This window comes from Hakea prostrata, chromosome 3 (genome assembly GCF_041222555.1).
Source record: "Hakea prostrata isolate BN-2017 chromosome 3, UWA_Hpros_2, whole genome shotgun sequence".
NCBI classification, from domain to species: domain Eukaryota; kingdom Viridiplantae; phylum Streptophyta; class Magnoliopsida; order Proteales; family Proteaceae; genus Hakea; species Hakea prostrata.
In genome coordinates this window covers 5,767,805-5,787,216 of record NC_142602.1, presented here as the reverse complement: position 1 = coordinate 5,787,216, position 19,412 = coordinate 5,767,805, and the positions used below count along the sequence as shown (strand labels likewise).

Here is a 19,412-nt window from a genome sequence, read left to right as displayed (position 1 = left end):
TTTCAATCAAAATGATTAAAAAAAAAAAAAAAAATTAGGGAGGTGAGCTCAAAAAACGGATGGCCAACGTTAATTATTTTTGAGGATCTAAATTGGTCCATAGGACCATAACACTAGCAGTTGCCCTCTCATTGAGGAGAAAATCGAGGGAGATTGATGGCTCGAGATAGGCTGAATCGCTCACAATCAAATCTTTGAGTTTGATTTAGTGGTTGCGATTGCGAGCTCGACTCCTAAATTCATGGCTGAAATCTAATAGCATCTCTTCCAAGTTCCAACATGTTCCATCATGGAACGCTCGCCCATTTACTCGTAACAACTGAAACTTTTGAACGGTCATTTTCCTTACTGTTAGGATTTTAAATTCTTTTAATTTTTTTTTTTCCAAAGATTAACCAAATCCCTAAAAAAAAATGATAAATTTCTGAGTTTCTTCTAGCAAGGCACCTGTGTTTATATATTCAAAGTTGGGTTCTCCCGGGTGTTCAGATCACCGTGCTTTTGGTTCGTTAGCCATTCAAAGCTCTTTTTACTCATTGTGAGTGCTCTCTCTCTTTCTCTTTGCCAGCTCTTCTTTTTTCTCTTCGTACGGTCGTACCATGTCTACTTTCTCCATGTCGTGGAATTTGAAATGAAAACCCTTGAATCGCTACGTTTTCCTCTTAAAACTTTATTTGAATCTCATTGTATCTCGTCTCCGTACTTTTGAGGTTTGTAAGGACTCAAATATTTGCATAAGAAATGGCGGCAATGGCGATAGGGATGATGGACGGTGCTTATTTTGTCGGCAGAAATGAGATTCTGAGTTGGATCAATGCTACGCTTCAGCTCAATATCGCCAGGATCGAAGAGGTAATTTTTACGTCTAGGTTTTCATGGACTTTCATGTTGTCTGAGTGTTGGGTTCTTGTTTTTTTCAATCTATGTTGTGTTATACGTTGATTGTGAAATGGAACATATTTTTAACTCCTTGGATGAAAAATCGACTATGTCTGTGCTAATGAATTCGTTTCTAATCTTTGCGGTACTTACTGATTATTGGGAAATCAAGTGCTTGAGGAAGTCAATTTGGCACTTATAATATGACCTGACTGTGGAGCATGCCCGCATGCAGTGTGAACATATGAACCTGTTTGTTATTGTTGTTATTATTATTTTTTTCATTTTCTCATTTTTGCATCTTATTCTTTCGGGATGGCATTAAAATTTTAAACTTTATCTCCTATCGGTTGCAATTAGAATCTGAGTATTGGCAGCACCAGTAGAGAGAAATTCTGTTTCAACTTGATCCTTTGGACTTTATAATTATTACTTGGATTACTTTCTAAGCCCATAAACTTCTACAGTTTTTTGGATTCAGAGGGTGCAAGACTTATAGCAAGTATTAGCCATATCAGATTGCTTTGCCTGGCTGATTAAGTTGTTTCATTGACAGTTTCTGTGTAGCCTAGAGTAATGGGTCAGTGGTGTATGTGCTGTTTTCCACTGAAGACTCCCCCTGTATCAGTATTCACCTGCATTTTATCTTATTTATTTATTAATTTTTTTTCATAGGCTGCTTCTGGTGCTATCCAGTGTCAGATGATGGACATGACCCATCCTGGAGTTGTTCCAATGCATAAGGTACCAGCTTGTTGTATTTAGTATGCTGTTTCTTTCCCACAAGGATCTTGAGAAAATTTTATTCTGGTGTTCATACTTGTCTTTTTAATTTTAGGTGAACTTTGATGCAAAGACAGAATATGACATGATCCAGAATTACAAGGTTCTGCAAGAAGTATTTAACAAGTTGAAAGTAGAGAAGGTAATCCGATATTGTGCTTACAGTTTCATTTCTTTGTGTTTCTTCTTGTCTGCTAACAATGTCCAATGTACTACATTTTATGTTTGAATTGAAGGGAAGGTTATATTAGGGTTAAATCTGTTATGGACTTACTTGTTTGGATCTGGATTGTTGTGACATGTGCAAGAACAAAATTGTTCCATGGCCAATTTTTTAATTGCCCAGGTGAGATTATAGGTGGTGGTGCCAGGTGATTATAGGGGGGTTATCTATTGTAATTATTGGCTTGTAATTATTGGCTTCAAGCCTCAAATTCTTCTCCTCCTAGGTAGTCATATATTGCATATCAGAACATAGGGTTTAAGATTATATTTCATGTGAATACAGATGAACTAGTCTTGGGTCATTAGCATGTCGTTGCCGTTTTTTCTTCTTCTTCTTTTGTTATTATTTCTAACTTCAAACAAGTTGTTTCTCGCTGAAGACAATGCACGTCTGTTCTTCACTTTGGCCAGGCCTGTTATCTTGTCACCCCCAAGCCATCTGTTTGCTAGGCTAGGATATTCACAAGAATGATCAAGTCTTTTGTTTACTATGTATCTACATTTCAGGCTTCTTACCCTATCACGACTTCCACATTGCAACTGCTTTGTACACATTGGAATCAAACAGACCCTTTACATGAGACAAAAGAACCAAATTAGGCCATACAATACTGAATTTCTTGTTACCCAAAATGGTAGGAACCAGATAAAATCAAACTGGGACCATCCAATTAGGCCAGTTGGTTCAATAATCAAACTACCTTCTACTTCAGATGTTCATGTGGCCCCCACTCTTATATGACATTATTAAAGCCCTGATAGCATATCAGTTGAGTTAACATTAGGTGAGTTACTAGATCTCAAGGCTATCATATGTGCCTCGAGTTTTGCTTCCTTACCGGTAATGTGTGGACAGTATGATTGTCGCGATTGGTCAGTTATGGTTTTGGCATAACTCTGGAGTCATGTAAGTTTATCCACTGGAGCAGAAAGTTATTTTCATCAATATTCCAGTTCAAAACCATTGGCTTGACTGAACTGTCTGGTAAAAACCAAAACCAATTTAATGGTTAATGCTTTGGCTTTGGCTTGGTTTTTTTTTGAAATCGGTAGAACCAAAACTAACCAGATCTCCTGAAACTTAGAAAAATAAACCACGCCCAAAGTAACCCTGATTAAAAGTTGCAGTACACATTAAGGAAAATAATAAGCTGGACTGACCAAAACTGAATACTACCTTAAGGTGTCTGACTTCAGTTTGGCCCAGCACATTCCTAGAACCAATTAAGCCTATTACGTGACTGAACTGATTTTGACACTCAAATATCTATGCCTCCGATAGCCGTCAACCATTTACTGGTTTATGACACTGCCACATCCCAACAACATGGTTTGGAACTTACTGTGGATTGTCTCCTTTGATAACTAAAATAAGCAAGCACAACCTTTTAAATATTACTTCCATTTGCATTTTAGCATGAATTATAGAAGAGGAATTGATGTGTTTATATGGCTTATTCATATTGAATCTTGGTTAGAATGGTTCTCTTTCAAATTGTTTAACAAATGTGAAATAATTTTGTTGCAGCAAATTGAAGTAAATAAGCTTGTTAAAGGGCGGCCCCTGGACAACTTGGAGTTCTTACAATGGCTAAAGCGTTACTGTGATTCTGTAAATGGAGGCATGATGAATGAGTATGCAAATTTCTTCTTCTTTGTGTTTGTCTTCTTTTCCTGCCATATTGGTTGTGACCTCTTGATTATCTGTCCTCTCTAGGAATTATAACCCAGTGGAGCGAAGAAGCAAAGGTGGGAAGGAACGGAATACGAGGGTTTCACACAAAGCCTCGAAATCACTCCAAGCAAACAATTTTCCCAGTATTGTTTCAGGCAATGGAACAGGCTTTAAGATTTCTGGTCAGCTTATGTTTTTAAGCAACTCAAATTTGTATAAATTCTGTTTTACTTCTTGTTGTGTCTTACTTTTAAATTTCAATTCTGTTGATATAGGTCCCAAACAAGGGAGAAATTGTGCAGTGTCAGATGGAGCTAATACTGCTGCAGAGATTCAAGTAATGTCTGAGCAAGTAGGTTCCTTTTCTTGTTCTCATTTTTCTCCCTATTATTTAAATGATTTTTTTTTTTTTTTTTATAATCTTGAGGCATTTGTGTATCTGATTGAGGAGATGATATTATCTATTTGTGCTGTGGCAGTAAAGCGCACCATTTAATGGCTTTGATATATCTTCTCTCTTCCCCATTATTCCTGTGTGGATATTGAGAGGGATATCTTCTTTTATAAAATTTCCCACAGCAATTGTAATATCATATCCTTTTGCCTAGTATGCTGAAGCTTTTTTATGCACCAGATTGATGTGAACCATGTTTGAGTCATGGGTCTTATGGCCAAGCACCGTCTGATACTTGATTTATTTATTTATCTTTGTGACCAAAAGTTTCATGTGAAGCATGCATGGCTGTGTCCCCCGTTCTCAATAGGGGTTCAAAGTGACCAAATCCACCTCTTACTTGATGCATCTCTTCCCCTCCCTGCTTTGCGGCCAAATTCATTTAACTAATAACGGTCATGCTTGATGCATCTCTTCCCTCTTTTTTTTCCTATAGTTTTCAGTGGCTCGCTTTTAGCCAAATTTAATGATACATGTACTTTTCAAATTTTTATTTGTTACAAATATTATGTCAAGTGGCGGGATTGGGGGGGGGGGTGTGACGGATTTTCTCTTTTGCTTTTCCTTGCTCTGAGGTGCTTGCATGGTGTTAATAAAATGTTCTCTCTGTGCTTCATGCAGATTATGGACCTCAAGCTTTCAGTGGATCATTTGGAAAAAGAGAGAGATTTTTACTTTGCAAAGTTACGAGACATTGAAATTCTTTGTCAGACTCATGGGTTGGCACGTCAGCCGGTAAGAGTTAATATTTAAGTGGAAGCCTCAGAATGACTTCCTACTATACGAGACATTGAAATTCTACTTAAGGGGAAGTTTCAGAATGAATTTCTACCATTTTATAACCTTCTTTATCAGCATCCCCCCCCCCCCCCCCTAATCAGCATCCCACCCCCCTTGCAAAAAAAAAAAAAAAAAAAAAAGAAAAGAAAAAAAAGCAGAAGAAGAAGAAGAAGAAAAAGAAAAACCACCAAATGATTGGTAATAAGTAGCTCCCAGTTGGGCATTTTAACTGCTTAATTTACTGTTAAAGTGCATTTGTGCTTGCTCTCTTTCCTATTTCTCTATTTTATCTTTTTCCTAAAATTCCTCTGTTCTATCTAATGCCATTGTTATTAAGGTGTACAAATTTACATATTCTTGCTATGCAAAAACTATCATTTACTTGCTCAAAAATTGCGATCTTTAATTTCTCTGAACTTTATTATTTCAAGTAGGCTGATTTTTGTATAATTAGATGAAATTGCACTTATGACATTTAGTGTTTATTGTACAATGGTTTTTGGGGTCAAGTTTTTCTGCTATAATTTTTTTGCCAGAATTTTTGTACTATTCAGGTAGCAAGTTCCATTCTTTCCTATTTGATCCTACACTATCCAGCGTTTAGACATTAGAAAATAAAGTTTTGTATAAGAGGCGACTGAAATTCTGGATCAGGAATCTAGCAGAGATAAATTACATTTCCTCAGTGAATGATTCATCCAGGGTTTTTGGGAAAGATAGAATGGGTATCAGAACAATGTTATCAGGTGGGTTATTCATCTCCAAAAGAAAAATGTGATTAGGTGGGTTAATGTCAGCTGAAGATTGTTGAGTTAGCTGAGGTTTGGTATGCATGATAATTACTGTTTCAAGTCTGAATGTTAAAAATCTGAAAGCTTGGTCACATGTTCAAGTCCTGGAAACAGCTTTCTAGAAACAGGGGTAAGGCTGCGTAGAGCTTTCTAGTTCCCACTCTGCTCTGTTTTGATAATACTGAGCGTGGATCTTAGTTGGGAGTCCAGAAGAGAAATTTCTGACAGAAAATATTAGTTTTAGAAGTATATGTAAGGCGTGAAATGTAACATATCTCAGCTGCTGGCTTCACCCAGAAGCAAGGAAACATCTCAGCTTCAAGGGTCCTGAGATAATGCTTTGTATGGTTCTCCCCTCTTTTGGGACCTGGACTAAGTATCTTTTCAAAAACAACAAAATGCATGCGCTTTATGACTCTCAAATATCTTGGGAAGAAAAAAAAGCTAATGTGGTAATTGAGATTATTAGTCTTTCTTTTTAGTAGATTCTTATTTATGATGTACCATTTTTGTACATTGACCATCTTTTTTATTTTATTTGAAAACAACTGTACAATGTGATCCTCTTATTAACATTAATCCTTACTATGTCTATATCCTAAAAATCTTTATATGGTTGAAAGTGACTCAAGTACTCTGCATATAATGTTTTCTTGACTTTCCTTTTCTTCTGGAGTTTCATCCCTTTATTAAGAAAAGGGACTGTGCTATTGTGGTCTCTCATCTGTCAAGGAAGTGATGGTTCTGTGCACACCCCCCCCCCCCAAAAGAAAAAAAAAAAAAATCCTGTCTCATAAGACGATCTGAGGGATCGAAATAATTAGCTTTTTGATGAAAAGATTTATTAATCCTTACATCCCTTTATTTATCTATTTATTATCTGCCACCTGTTCCACGTGACAAAATAAATACGCCTTCCCCCCCTGGGGGGGTACCTCAAATCTCTACTGTTATTTCTTAAAAAAGTAAGGCTAGAAGGGAGCCAAAAGATGCCACATCAAATCTGTCCAAAGTAGATTCTCTCATTTTCCTTTTTGTGCAAAATGAGGTTTCTCTCTCCTTGCCTAATAGTGAGTGTGTTCATGAGAGTATGTTTGGCTGGTCATGACTATTTTTTCCACCCCCCTGTTGGGGAGGGGTGTGTGTAATTTCTCATGCATGCATTATCAGAACCATGGTTCATGCTATCAATATTAGGGGCACTGGTTATTGTTTTACATACTTACAATTGATGAAAATACATATAAAGATGCCCAGAATGAAATTATTAAGTAGTCTAAGCTAGTGTTTTGTATATCTCATTCAGATGGCTGCAGCAATCAGAAAGATCCTGTATGCAGTAGATGAAAAAGAATCACCTCTTGCTGAGGCTCAAGAACTCTTAAGTAGAACTGTGGATGCTGATGCTGATGCTGATGCTGATGCAGATGCAGCTGAAGTAGAAGATGATGCGTAGGTGTGTAAATCTTGCCATACTGCACGGTCCAGCTCTAATTTACCTGGTGCTCACTTTACTAGTGTTCTTCAATCCCAACTCATTGGAGAGCTGCCTTGTTGAGGAACATCCAGTGGTCTGACTTCCTGTTCTTCATTCCCAACATCTTGTAACAGAATTTAGAGTTTGGTCATTCATTTGGGTAAGGCCAATTAATTAGCCTTCTGGACTTTGGATTATTTATTCTTGGAACTTCTCTCTGTACAAAGGATGTTGATCAGGATGCTGGCCAAGGGGCACAATGGTTCCGGTTTAGCAACCCTTAGAGCCAATCCATTTGCCATCTCTGAAATAATCTTAAAAGTAAATTATATAATGATTTTATTGAAACATTTTTATGATATTGATGTTTTCCGGTGGTGAAAGATAGAAAACATTATCTGATTAAGCATGATGGCTCTCATTTTTGGTACGGAGATAATGGTGGCTTACATGTTCCTCTGTTCATCTTCTTCTTCTTCTATTTTTTTCCCCACCTCCGAGGGAAGCACAGGCCTTTACCGGTCAGGGCGAGCACAATGTTATTCTTTGGTGGTCTTGCATAAGCATAGTATTGATATTGAACCAAAGGTGGTAGAGGTTTTTCTTTTAAACGTAGTGGAGGGGGGAGGGGTGTGAGGGCAATGCAATCCAGGATCCAAAATACCTTCTCTCTCTACATATATTTTTAATACCTTAAAAATAAAAATAAAAATTGTATATAAAAAGATTAACGGGCGAAGGAGGAGATCACATTTCCTTTGACTGAAAAAGCAAAGCTAAGCAAAGAGTGGTTTAAGAGTTGAAGCACTGTAGAGGGAGGATGCAGACCCTAAGACGATTCTCAGCTGTAGCAATAACAAGCTCACCAGGCCAACGGGTCTCATTGCAAATTTCGGCGGAAACCGTGCTCAATCAGATCACCAGCAATCTGAGGAGGCTATCGAACAAAGCCTCCTCCGATCGTTCAACGAAGAACGGAGACGATGAATGGAACGATGCCTGGGAATCTGCTTGGCTTCCGGAAGATGATTTCTCATCAACCCACAAAGACAACAACAAGAACATTCGCAGAGCTCCATGGGAGACAGACGTCAACTTTCCTTCTTCTGCTGTCCCCAGTGTCGTCCTCCCATCGGACGTTGACACAGAGACCAAGGCTTTCGTTGAGGACATGAACGACAACTGGAACGAGCGAAGGGGAAGATCTTCCAAGTCCGCGTTGAAAGAACAACAGCAACAACAGCAACAACAGCAGCAACAGCAGCAGCAGCATGGGGAAGGCTCTCTTTACAGTTTAGAGAACATTAAGAAAGATTACCGTTTGAAGAAGCAGAGAATTCACGCCGCCTTGTGGATGAAAGAAATCGAAAAGCAGGAGGAGGCCAAGCTTGGGGATTCCACCACCTCTGCTACTGGCCCTAACGATATCGACCGGCTGCTCGACAGCTGTTCTGAGTGAGTACTTCTGGTCCTCTCTAGAAATAATTTTTCTCATAATCTTGTGATTCTACGAGTGAAGCATTTCTCTTAGTTACTTTTCTTTCTTTGCTGTTTTTGGATTCCTACATTTTTTGGTGGGGCACTGCGTGATTATAGGGTTTTTAGGTTTTAAGCTGTTCATGACTTCCATCGAACTGTTTTGAGGCTCAAGTTACCCTCCGATCATTTGTCGCTATTATTTACATCTATAGAATGAGCAATTCTCTAGGTCATTTGTTCTCTGCATCGTATTTGCTATTGAAATCTTCAGAATCATCCCCAAGTTAAATCTCAGATGGCATTACGGCACCACCTGTCTTCACAAAGAACTTTGCAATCAATGAGAGGTGTTGCTAGATTCATTAGTGTAATTTTATTGTTCAATGAAGATGCTGGACTTAAGCTAGTGCTTGGTTACTGTCATTCAGCTTGCTATTTCAAATTCGGGTGGGCCTCAGTGGGCGAGCCTGAAGGTTTAGGTTGACAAACTCAGTTGAAAAACAGACCCCTGGTGCAGGGAAAAGGACTAGATATAGAAGAAACCAAAATTTTGGAATTAGCTATATAGATTAAAGTGAGATCTTGGTTGATGATCTGATTTATGAAGTGGAGCTCCTCAAGAGAGGGGTCTGATATGATTATCTAATTTCTAGTTATAAAGATCTTCTGTTTGTAACTTGATTCTTTACACTAGATTTCCACGATTGATTATTGATGGTGGGTCTTAATGGGCTCAAAACAATAATAGAGAATGCATCAGAACACACTAAAAAATTTAGCAATTAGGTTTTGGAAATCCAAATCTGATATTAAAATGGAGTAAAACAAGTTACCAAACTCAAACTGTGACTCTAATAAAACAACAGGAAGATTGAATTTTGAAACCATAGGTACTAGGAAAAAATAGAAAACAGAAAATACTGATTTGATTTGATGGTGAACAAGATGATGAAGAAAGGAAGAGAAGTAGAATCATATGGACCAAGCTCCTTTACCTGGAACTTGATTGGAATCCCACTAATCATACCTTAACATCTGCAAGGGTTGCCTTACATCCCATAACATTGCTCTAAATCTCTCAGAATTAAAAAAAGGCAAAGCCAGTCTTCTAAATGCTCAATATAAAAGATGAAATAGGAGGCAGAGCTTTATATAAATACTAAAATAAGAAAGAAGGAAATAGTAAATATTATCCAAAGTAAGATAGGCGTCCCACGTTGTAAACTGGTCAACAACAACAACCACAGTTCAGCTTTATCCTGACTAAATGGAGTCAGTTTCATGGATCCTTATTCTCCAGTCAGTTTTGTTCCAAGTTCGAGGTCTAACCTATGCATGTATCTAAGCTACTCCAGATAAACTCTTATATGATCATTCCTTATGTTATCCTTTCTACTTTGCCACTCATCAATCTCAACATTACAGTCTCATCCCACTCACACTGAGTTTATCTATCTGATGCTTCTTAACTGCCTAAGATTCTGCACTATAACATCATTGCTTTTTGTTCGACTGTCATATAAAATTTTTGCTGAAGTTTTAAAGGAATCTGTCAATCTCAATACTTTGTACTCTCATTTATCATATTATGAGTCCCTTTGAAACATTATCCTCTATATTGCTTTTTTAATTTGCGATTGAACCAAGACTTAATCATTTTCTGGTTTTGGTTCAGTCTCTTCATACAAACTTATTATCTTTGTGCCGTTATTTTGTGTGGAAGTCTTCACTGAATGTTAGTGTTCTATGAGTAGCTGATGCTTGGTAATATGCTCACCTTTATGATCCTCTCGAGTGGGTTGATGTTGTGACATGGTGGCCACATGTTGCTCAGAAGAAACAATAGAATCAGACAGACCTTGTTCACGTCAGAAATCTGTCTCATAAAAAATGATATTCTCCTGGCTTTGAAGGGTGAGAGCTTGATGTATCCATTGCTCGCATGCTGGATGAGATCTTTTAGGAGTCAGCCAAACAGAAACTGGGAGAAACTGCTTTTTCTCACAATTGCTTTCAAGTTTCAGTAACAGAACAACTCCATTAATTAGTCCTTTTGCTTGATATTGTTTCCATCGTGGAGTCTGCTACATTTATTGCACTTTTGATACCTCAGGATTCATTCTTCCAATATCATGAACTTAAGTTTCGAACAACTACATGATGCCAAGTTGGCTTTCTAAATTTTTGAAACATATCAAAACCATTGGAGTAGTTATATTCTTTAATGACCATTTATCACAATCATTTGGCATATCCAAGTAATCGAAGTGTCAATGTAAAAACTACTTTGGCCATGGTAGGATGCCAAGTAATTGATGCTGCATGCTAGACGGGTTTGGTAGTGGTGTTTGCTCACTACTTCTTCACTGATTGCAGGATTTTTGAATCTGGTAACAATGAATTAAATGACTCCATGATTCCAAGCACTTCAGAGTTTAGAACAAAGCCGGATGGTTGGGAAACAGCATCAAAAACTCAAGATGGCAATATCTGGGAGATGTCGCAGAGGGAAGAAGACATTCTCCTCCAAGAATTTGAGCGTCGAATTGCATTTTGTAAATTTCAGGTAAACAATCTTCTTTTTCCAAATTCCAACGGGGAAGTTTTTAGAGCTTTGAATTACATTTTGAACTGCTCAGTTGTATGGTATTGGTATGAACGTAATTTTTAATGATGCCTGGGGACGGATCATGGTGATCCCAGAACAAGGGTTTGGGAAGCCAGGGTTGCATCAAAAGAGAGGAAATGGAGAAGTAAAGGGTCAATCCAAAGCAATTCCCCAAATCAGAGATTGAAATCAGAGTTACGATACACAGAATTGTCCATATTTGGATCTAAATGTACTCTTTGTTCCTCGATAGAAACATTTGGATTGTGGCATGACATGATTTTGTAACAGGGAGCTGTTTGACAATGTTTTTGAATGGCTTTAAGAGTTGCTTTTGACCTGTTTTTGCGCCCATGTTTCCTTTTTATCCAGATAATACATGCCCTTCATTGTTCCCTTGCAGATTGCGAGCTTTATCAAATCTCATATATTTAGCCGGAGGAGACCAATTGATGGATGGAAGTACATGATAGAAGTGATTGGTCCAAATGCCAGGAAAGGGAAGGGCAGCGTTTCAAGGGTTCCCAGTCTAGCTGACGCATCAACCCAACCTTTCCAGGAAGAGAGAACAGCTATTGGGAGCAGTGTTGGACCTCTAAGAGGGAGGTAGTTGCATCTTAAAATTTATCACTGGGGAGCCCTGATATTTGGTTTCCCAGGAGAACTTCAGTGTAATGAAGTAACCATGGTTGAAAATTTAACCAGGCTAAAGGTGGGAACATAGTTGTTTTATGTTATTTCTTTGGCGTGCATGTAATGAAGTAATCACAGATTTAAAAGAAATTCTACCAAGAAATACATTTGAAAATTTTAAATAAGGTAGCGGATAAGTAACAATAGGTTGGAACGTAGTTGTTTATGTTATTTCTTTGTTGCGCATTCCAATCTGCTCTAACGCAAATCCCATATTTCCAAAGCTGTATTAAACCTCAGTCCTCTCGGAATATCACTTGTTCTACCATCTCAAATCTCAATGTATGTGTTGAGTTCTAGGCCTTTTTTTGTGAGCCATACAGTGCGTGTAAAATCACTTCTGCATGTTGCCAGTTTGTCAGTTTGATACATAGCCTTTGTGTGTCTATGGTGTACTCATGTAACAATTAATAGATAACGAATGACATGCTCCTCTAGAATCTCTACTTTCTTTGTCACTTGAACAAATAAATGGAATTCCCTGGGGCCGTGTGGCTTTACTGATAATCCTGATTTATTTGAGAATATAAATAATATCACGAGGGCAGAGCAGTGTCTAATCTCAGAGGCAGCCCCTTGAGGTATCTTCCACAGTGGTTTTTAGTTTATTCACCAACAATGGATTCAGCTTCGAAGAAACCCGAGCGAAGTGCAATGTAATGAGTAACTTTCTGACTCGTATTAGACAACTAGAGAAGCAAAAGGTACTCCCTCCAGGGAAAGGAAGACCACAAAAAGCAAGATTAAATATCTACAGAGGAAAGTTGATACAAGGATTTACTCTATATCTGAGAAACCATCTGTGAGAAACATAGACAATTGAAATGCTCAGTATCTATAATGATCATCATCAAAGAGCGTGTGATTACCCCTGTATGACACACCTTTATCAGCCTGCAAAACAATATGCACGGAAAATCGTTACATTCCTGACAGTAAACAGTGAAATGAGGAGAAATTAAAAAAAGTAAAAAAAAAAAAAAAAAACACTCCAATTTTCAATGTTTTACAATCTGTGATGTCTTGTATAGCTAAAGGACTTTGTAATCCTGCAGTAACTGGGTCGGATACCACAGGAGAGCCAACATGGCTATCAAACCATCCAAATTGTGGGAAACCTCCGGACTAGCAAGCATGTGCAATTTAGTAATCAACATCAGAGCCCCAGTACCCAAATTGTATTTCAGTTGGCAACAGATAATACAAACACCAGTAACCTTAACACTCCACATGCTCAGATTCCCAAGCAGAGAAATGAGTGGCAAACAAAAATACCCTGAAAGTGGCACCATACAGTAAAAATTAAAATGCCAAAAAACCTGTTGGCTGCATTCATGCAAATTTCCGGACAAGCTTCCACTGTTGTTGGAATTGATCCAAAGTACTATGAAAGAACTTAAATTCCAACTCATCTGGCTTCTTAAATAAGGGAAACAAGATGTGAGATAAAACCCTAACAGCGATGGTGTGCTTCACATTGACCCACAGGCCACATGCTTATGCATTATCTAATGGGCTTTGCTAGATTTCCCAAGGGGCCAGGATTTAAATTATTTTTGTTAGAACAAACACCACGAAATAACGAAAAAAAAAAAAAAACAAAAAACGAAAATACATAGAGATTTAATGTGGTTCACACACCGATGTGGTATGCTACGTACACGGGCGAAGAAGAAGAGTTTTTCCACTATGTAGAAGAAGAACAAAAGGAGATCTCACAACTAATCGCCAAGGTGGCGTTACCACAACTCTCACCCAAAATCCTAATCGAAAATTCCAAATCTCTCAATTAATGTGGTAGGCGAACATAAGATACATATGTTTAGACTCCAGTCGGATAAACGGATCGTACCATACAGTACCGTACCGCAGGGGCTCTGCCCCCGCACCCCCTCCACAAACAAAGATCAATGGTGGTCTACATACCCAAGCCCTCCGCTCCCACCACAAATCTTTGCAAACATGTCATTTGGGTCTCCTATCAAAATATGTCAGTGTGGGTCCATCTTCCCAATCGGGTACAAGAATTCAGGTCAAAACATAACAGTTTCTTTCTTTTTTAATTCGGGGAAGGGGGGTGGGTGGGCGGGTTGGTGTTTGGGTATAAATGCTCATGCTACAGCACAGGCATGGTGTAAGTTCCTGACAGCAACCGATCACTTTTAACAACAAAAACATACCTTACTGAAAATGATTAACATAAAGAATAAACAAAGGGGCAAAACCATCACAACTACCAAATCTCTAAAATAAATTAATTGGAGTGGGCCACATGAATTCTAGCCCTCCAATCAGCTTCTGTCCAAGGATTCAGCATAACTAGAAACAATCAAAGAATGAGTAACTGATAGAACAGTCTTTGAAGCTTAAGTGCCCACTGATACCCAACCCAACCCCCATCCCCATCCCCTGAGAAAACTAAATAAATTTATGCATGAGTTCATCAACTGGAGTTGGCAGTTGACTAGTTGGGGGACCATCTCCATTGATGGCCACAACACATATCTATGGGCTTGCCAAAAGGAATCAGTTTATGAGAAATGGCTAGATAATAAGACGATCAAATTGATGCTAATTACAGTACCTGCCCCCCTCCAAGCTCAATATTTAAATTTACTTTTTAGCAATTCTGGTTAGATAAGCCATGATGAAAATGGCATTGATGGATGCAGATAGCCCTTTCTGAGTTCAATCCTCAACACGAGGAAAGGTAATACTGGCACAAGGAACAGACAGATGAATGAGGCCAATTTAGCTCTCTCAGACAGGTCCATTCTGGAATGTACATGAACAAACAGAAGAACGGCTAAGGCATGTGGTTGAGACTGTGTCTTCCATTTCAAGAGTATGGCGCCTAAAATTAAAACAGCATTTCTCGAAACCTGACTAATTATAGAACAATTTAGCTTGAAGTATAGGTAAAAAATTCCTTAACCAACCAATTAAGATTGATCAGCCAAAAGTATTTAAGACCAATACAAACGATCAATTTGATCATTAACTGGTGTTGGCTTTGAGGAGGACCAATTATGTGAATAGTCAGTTTCAGTCTTGTGCCTCAGATATGCAAGACTGATTAAGACCCAGCCAGTGGACACGCTTAACAAACACAGAGAGCACTATAGGGTAAAGAAGATTGGAAATTATAATTTTAATACCATCAAAATTACATATGTTAGAATTTTTGTCCACCAAATTCATCCCTCATCCCCCCCCCCCAACCCTAAAACCCAAAAAAAAAAAAACGAAGCAACAAACCCATGTAGAAGGAAGTAGTTGATGTGGAATGTGTATTAGTTTTTCAGGTCACCCATTAGCAGGATAAAACCCCCGAACTCAAAACAAACATCACTGAGAAGGCAGCTTAACTTAAAATTTTGAGAACTAAGTTAACTCTTAAGGCTAAAAAAAAAGGACTTTCATAAAGTAATTCTTGGTCATCATGCTTACCCTACTAATGAGCTTCTCAAATGCATCAGGTCCATTTTCTTCGATGTATTTCTCCGCAGCAGTTAGAATGTCATCTGGCTTACTTGAGGGATCTTTCTTCCGTGGGATGCACAATATATTAACTGCTTGTGGATTCACAAAGAAAGGTCTAACATAATGCTCATAAACATAAGCAGCCCCATTGAAGTAAGGTAAAACCAACCAGCAGGTGACAATCAGTTTTGCATAAGACCAAAAAGGGAGCCTACCATGGATGAAAAAATTGTCAAAGATGACCATAACATATTGCACAAGATAATTCTCATAATTCGTTATTTCTACAAAATAAAGTTGCAGGCAAAATGAGAGGTTAACATTAATATTGGTTCACTGCACTTGCCATGTCTGGTCAAAATGCTATTCTCTGAACTTGGGAATTGAACAGATTAAAAAACTTTAAAAATTATCATAATTGAACATTTCATGCAAAGAAGCGATCCTCTAGGAAAAGAATAGAGGAATTCTAAGAAGTGACACCATATAGGCGTTTTAAGAAATAAGAGCATCAATCGTTAAAAACTCAGGGTCCGGTATAGGATCAATATTCAACAATTCTGACAGAATCATCCTGGAATAGGAAAGAAAAACTGGACAGGGTCATCCTAGGTCAGACTCAGCCTAGAATGGCTCGAACTTCCTTGTTAAGGATTTTGGAGAGTCGGGATTGGGTCAGTCAATTCCAAGTCCAATCACCAGATTCTGCCAATTCAGCATATTTTTAATCATTGAACAGTATACTGATCTCCAAAGACAGTGAAATCTTTCAAATGGAAAAACACAAAATATTTAGAACAATTCCTAATCAATTCAAGCTGGTTAAAAACTCAGGGTCCGGTATAGGATCAATATTCAACAATTCTGACAGAATCATCCTGGAATAGGAAAGAACAAAGTGGACAGGGTCATCCTAGGTCAGACTCAGCCTAGACTGGCTCAAACTTCCTTGTTAAGGATTTCGGAGAGTCGGGATTGGGTCAGTCAATTCCAAGTCCAATCACCAGATTCTGCCAATTCAGCATATTTTTAATCATTGAACAGTATACTGATCTCCAAAGACAGTGAAATCTTTCAAATGGAAAAACACAAAATATTTAGAACAATTCCTAATCAATTCAAGCTGGTTAAAAACTCAGGGTCCGGTATAGGATCAATATTCAACAATTCTGACAGAATCATCCTGGAATAGGAAAGAACAAAGTGGACAGGGTCATCCTAGGTCAGACTCACCCTAGACTGGCTCAAACTTCCTTGTTAAGGATTTCGGAGAGTCGGGATTGGGTCAGTCAATTCCAAGTCCAATCACCAGATTCTGCCAATTCAGCATATTTTTAATCATTGAACAGTATACTGATCTCCAAAGACAGTGAAATCTTTCAAATGGAAAAACACAAAATATTTAGAACAATTCCTAATCAATTCAAGCTGGTTAAAAACTCAGGGTCCGGTATAGGATCAATATTCAACAATTCTGACAGAATCATCCTGGAATAGGAAAGAACAAAGTGGACAGGGTCATCCTAGGTCAGACTCAGCCTAGACTGGCTCAAACTTCCTTGTTAAGGATTTCGGAGAGTCGGGATTGGGTCAGTCAATTCCAAGTCCAATCACCAGATTCTGCCAATTCAGCATATTTTTAATCATTGAACAGTATACTGATCTCCAAAGACAGTGAAATCTTTCAAATGGAAAAACACAAAATATTTAGAACAATTCCTAATCAATTCAAGCTGGTTAAAAACTCAGGGTCCGGTATAGGATCAATATTCAACAATTCTGACAGAATCATCCTGGAATAGGAAAGAACAAAGTGGACAGGGTCATCCTAGGTCAGACTCAGCCTAGACTGGCTCAAACTTCCTTGTTAAGGATTTCGAGAGTCGGGATTGGGTCAGTCAATTCCAAGTCCAATCACCAGATTCTGCCAATTCAGCATATTTTTAATCATTGAACAGTATACTGATCTCCAAAGACAGTGAAATCTTTCAAATGGAAAAACACAAAATATTTAGAACAATTCCTAATCAATTCAAGCTGGTTAAAAACTCAGGGTCCGGTATAGGATCAATATTCAACAATTCTGACAGAATCATCCTGGAATAGGAAAGAACAAAGTGGACAGGGTCATCCTAGGTCAGACTCAGCCTAGACTGGCTCAAACTTCCTTGTTAAGGATTTCGGAGAGTCGGGATTGGGTCAGTCAATTCCAAGTCCAATCACCAGATTCTGCCAATTCAGCATATTTTTAATCATTGAACAGTATACTGATCTCCAAAGACAGTGAAATCTTTCAAATGGAAAAACACAAAATATTTAGAACAATTCCTAATCAATTCAAGCTGGTTAAAAACTCAGGGTCCGGTATAGGATCAATATTCAACAATTCTGACAGAATCATCCTGGAATAGGAAAGAACAAAGTGGATAGGGTCATCCTAGGTCAGACTCAGCCTAGACTGGCTCAAACTTCCTTGTTAAGGATTTCGGAGAGTCGGGATTGGGTCAGTCAATTCCAAGTCCAATCACCAGATTCTGCCAATTCAGCATATTTTTAATCATTGAACAGTATACTGATCTCCAAAGACAGTGAAATCTTTCAAATGGAAAAACACAAAATATTTAGAATAATTCCTAATCAATTCAAGCTGGTGCAAGAACATCAGAAGTTCTAAAATCAATAAGATCTGTATCATTTTATATAAGAACACAGTGCCCTTATTTATATTTAATATGATAACACAAGTAACTTTTGCCTCAAAGATATAAGAATAACCTTATGTCTACTCAGTAGTCAGGTTGTAATGGCATCCAACCTTTGATCTAAAGCTACCTTCACAAAATGCATCAGTTAAGGCAGATTATAACTAATCTAGAGAAGAAATTCAAAAGGTGAAGTTGTTCCTCTTTCTCTACTTTTGGTATACTTCCAAAGTCCTTTCAGCCATTCAAAACTATATCTACTTCACGTCCTCACTTATAAAGACAGTTTGATGTTGTCTGGGGGAATAAGACCTATCTCATATGTCTTTTGACCACAGATTATAAAATTGCAAACGGGTGTGTAAGGTACAAAGATGTTCCATGTAAGAGTTCCGATTCGAGCGAGAGCCTGAACGAGGGAGGCGAGGCTCATCAAAGCAGGCGTGTACCAAGCAACACTTATTGTTAATAATGCATTTGCTTCCTTAAAGATTAATTTATGCTCCAAACATGGGGTATATGTACCCTGGTACGGCTGGTGGGGTATGAAACAGTAAATTGACTCGATTGCAAAACCCGTAAGGAGATCCATCCAATTCAGGATAGAAGAAAAATCACCAAATTTGGTTGAGCATCAAAGGAAATCATATGGGGAAATTTTACCACTCAATAACTTTAGCAAAGGTAAGCTCGAATAGGGTGATCATGGAATACAAAATCCAATACGTGAGCCATTGCTGATCATCCACTGGAGACTTGGTCTCAATAGCCCTGATTGAGGCATACCTGTGAATAAGCCAATAAATAAAACCATAAACCCAGAATTTAAATTACCTAAATTTCATAATATGATAAATGAGAGGAAATCCCACTTACAGAGGATAAGCCAGAGTAACCACGGGCCTGTGGATCGAACAAAGCCAACAAAGTTAGATAAAAAAAATACGCGTTCTCGTCCGCAAAGCAATAGTTCAAATGGGTTTGAAATATGTACTAAGCAGCCATGAATTCACCATCAAGAAAGAAAAATGGAAAAGCACATTCCAATGAAAACGAACAAAGGAAATCGTGGCTTAAAAGACATACCCAGCAAGAACATCAAAATTCTTCGCAACCACCTTGAGAAAACTCCCAGCTCCGGAACCCATATCTTAAGATTTCTTACTTTCTTTCCTCTAAACTCCTGGGAATAAGATTACTGTCCTGCACTCCTGCCTGGGCGACTGTGTGAAAGGGATTTTGGAAGCAAATAGAAGAAGGTTAGAATAATACTATCCTGATTCCAAGGATTAGCTTACAAAACTGCTACTCACTGACCACTGCTAAAACTAGTGGGTCCCAGATGTTAGTTTACCTACTGGAAATTAAACATCCGATTTCCAT

At 38.1% G+C, this 19,412-nt stretch overlaps 3 protein-coding genes across 5 annotated transcripts; 2 read left to right on the top strand and 1 right to left on the bottom strand.

Annotated features, from left to right (window-relative positions):
• The first annotated feature begins 120 nt into the window (after positions 1–120).
• On the top strand, positions 121–7,377 carry LOC149020330 (microtubule-associated protein RP/EB family member 1B-like). Of its 3 annotated transcripts, none has more exons than XM_089148443.1 (9): positions 121–538; positions 711–852; positions 1,555–1,623; positions 1,718–1,804; positions 3,416–3,522; positions 3,605–3,744; positions 3,838–3,914; positions 4,638–4,751; positions 6,894–7,377. In XM_089148443.1, the coding sequence occupies exons 2-9, from the start codon at positions 742–744 to the stop codon at positions 7,041–7,043; spliced, it is 855 nt and encodes a 284-aa protein (XP_089004569.1). In that variant the 5' UTR covers positions 121–538; positions 711–741; the 3' UTR covers positions 7,044–7,377. The 3 variants fall into 3 exon arrangements, with proteins under 3 accessions (XP_089004569.1, XP_089004567.1, XP_089004568.1); XM_089148441.1 differs by having other exon boundaries at positions 720–852; positions 6,894–7,376; XM_089148442.1 differs by lacking the exon at positions 121–538 and having other exon boundaries at positions 545–852.
• A 410-nt stretch (positions 7,378–7,787) lies between these two features.
• Positions 7,788–12,012, top strand: LOC149020329 (mucin-like protein). The gene is made up of 3 exons (XM_089148440.1): positions 7,788–8,519; positions 10,920–11,109; positions 11,555–12,012. Exons 1-3 carry the CDS (start codon positions 7,885–7,887, stop codon positions 11,759–11,761), a joined length of 1,032 nt encoding a protein of 343 aa, XP_089004566.1. The 5' UTR covers positions 7,788–7,884; the 3' UTR covers positions 11,762–12,012.
• Positions 12,013–12,377: 365 nt separating this feature from the next.
• LOC149020328 (HVA22-like protein a) lies at positions 12,378–19,294 on the bottom strand. Its single transcript, XM_089148444.1, has 5 exons — positions 19,116–19,294; positions 18,906–18,932; positions 18,693–18,815; positions 15,295–15,538; positions 12,378–12,738 (listed from the first exon to the last, which is right to left on the bottom strand). The coding sequence occupies exons 1-5, from the start codon at positions 19,175–19,177 to the stop codon at positions 12,673–12,675; spliced, it is 522 nt and encodes a 173-aa protein (XP_089004570.1). The 5' UTR covers positions 19,178–19,294; the 3' UTR covers positions 12,378–12,672.
• Between the last annotated feature and the right edge of the window lie 118 nt (positions 19,295–19,412).

Excerpts from the sequence above, each read along its gene's own strand:
- LOC149020330 (XM_089148443.1), top strand. The coding sequence starts at position 742 with ATGGCGGCAATGGCGATAGGGATGATGGACGGTGCTTATTTTGTCGGC. Across the intron at positions 853-1,554 it reads ATATCGCCAGGATCGAAGAG|GCTGCTTCTGGTGCTATCCA; the intron begins GTAATTTTTACG and ends TTTTTTTCATAG. Across the intron at positions 3,915-4,637 it reads TTCAAGTAATGTCTGAGCAA|ATTATGGACCTCAAGCTTTC; the intron begins GTAGGTTCCTTT and ends TGCTTCATGCAG.
- LOC149020329 (XM_089148440.1), top strand. The coding sequence starts at position 7,885 with ATGCAGACCCTAAGACGATTCTCAGCTGTAGCAATAACAAGCTCACCA. Across the intron at positions 8,520-10,919 it reads CTGCTCGACAGCTGTTCTGA|GATTTTTGAATCTGGTAACA; the intron begins GTGAGTACTTCT and ends CACTGATTGCAG. Across the intron at positions 11,110-11,554 it reads TTGCATTTTGTAAATTTCAG|ATTGCGAGCTTTATCAAATC; the intron begins GTAAACAATCTT and ends GTTCCCTTGCAG.
- LOC149020328 (XM_089148444.1), bottom strand. The coding sequence starts at position 19,177 with ATGGGTTCCGGAGCTGGGAGTTTTCTCAAGGTGGTTGCGAAGAATTTT. Across the intron at positions 18,816-18,905 it reads GTTACTCTGGCTTATCCTCT|GTATGCCTCAATCAGGGCTA; the intron begins GTAAGTGGGATT and ends GCTTATTCACAG. Across the intron at positions 12,739-15,294 it reads TTGAGAAGCTCATTAGTAGG|GCTGATAAAGGTGTGTCATA; the intron begins GTAAGCATGATG and ends ATTGTTTTGCAG.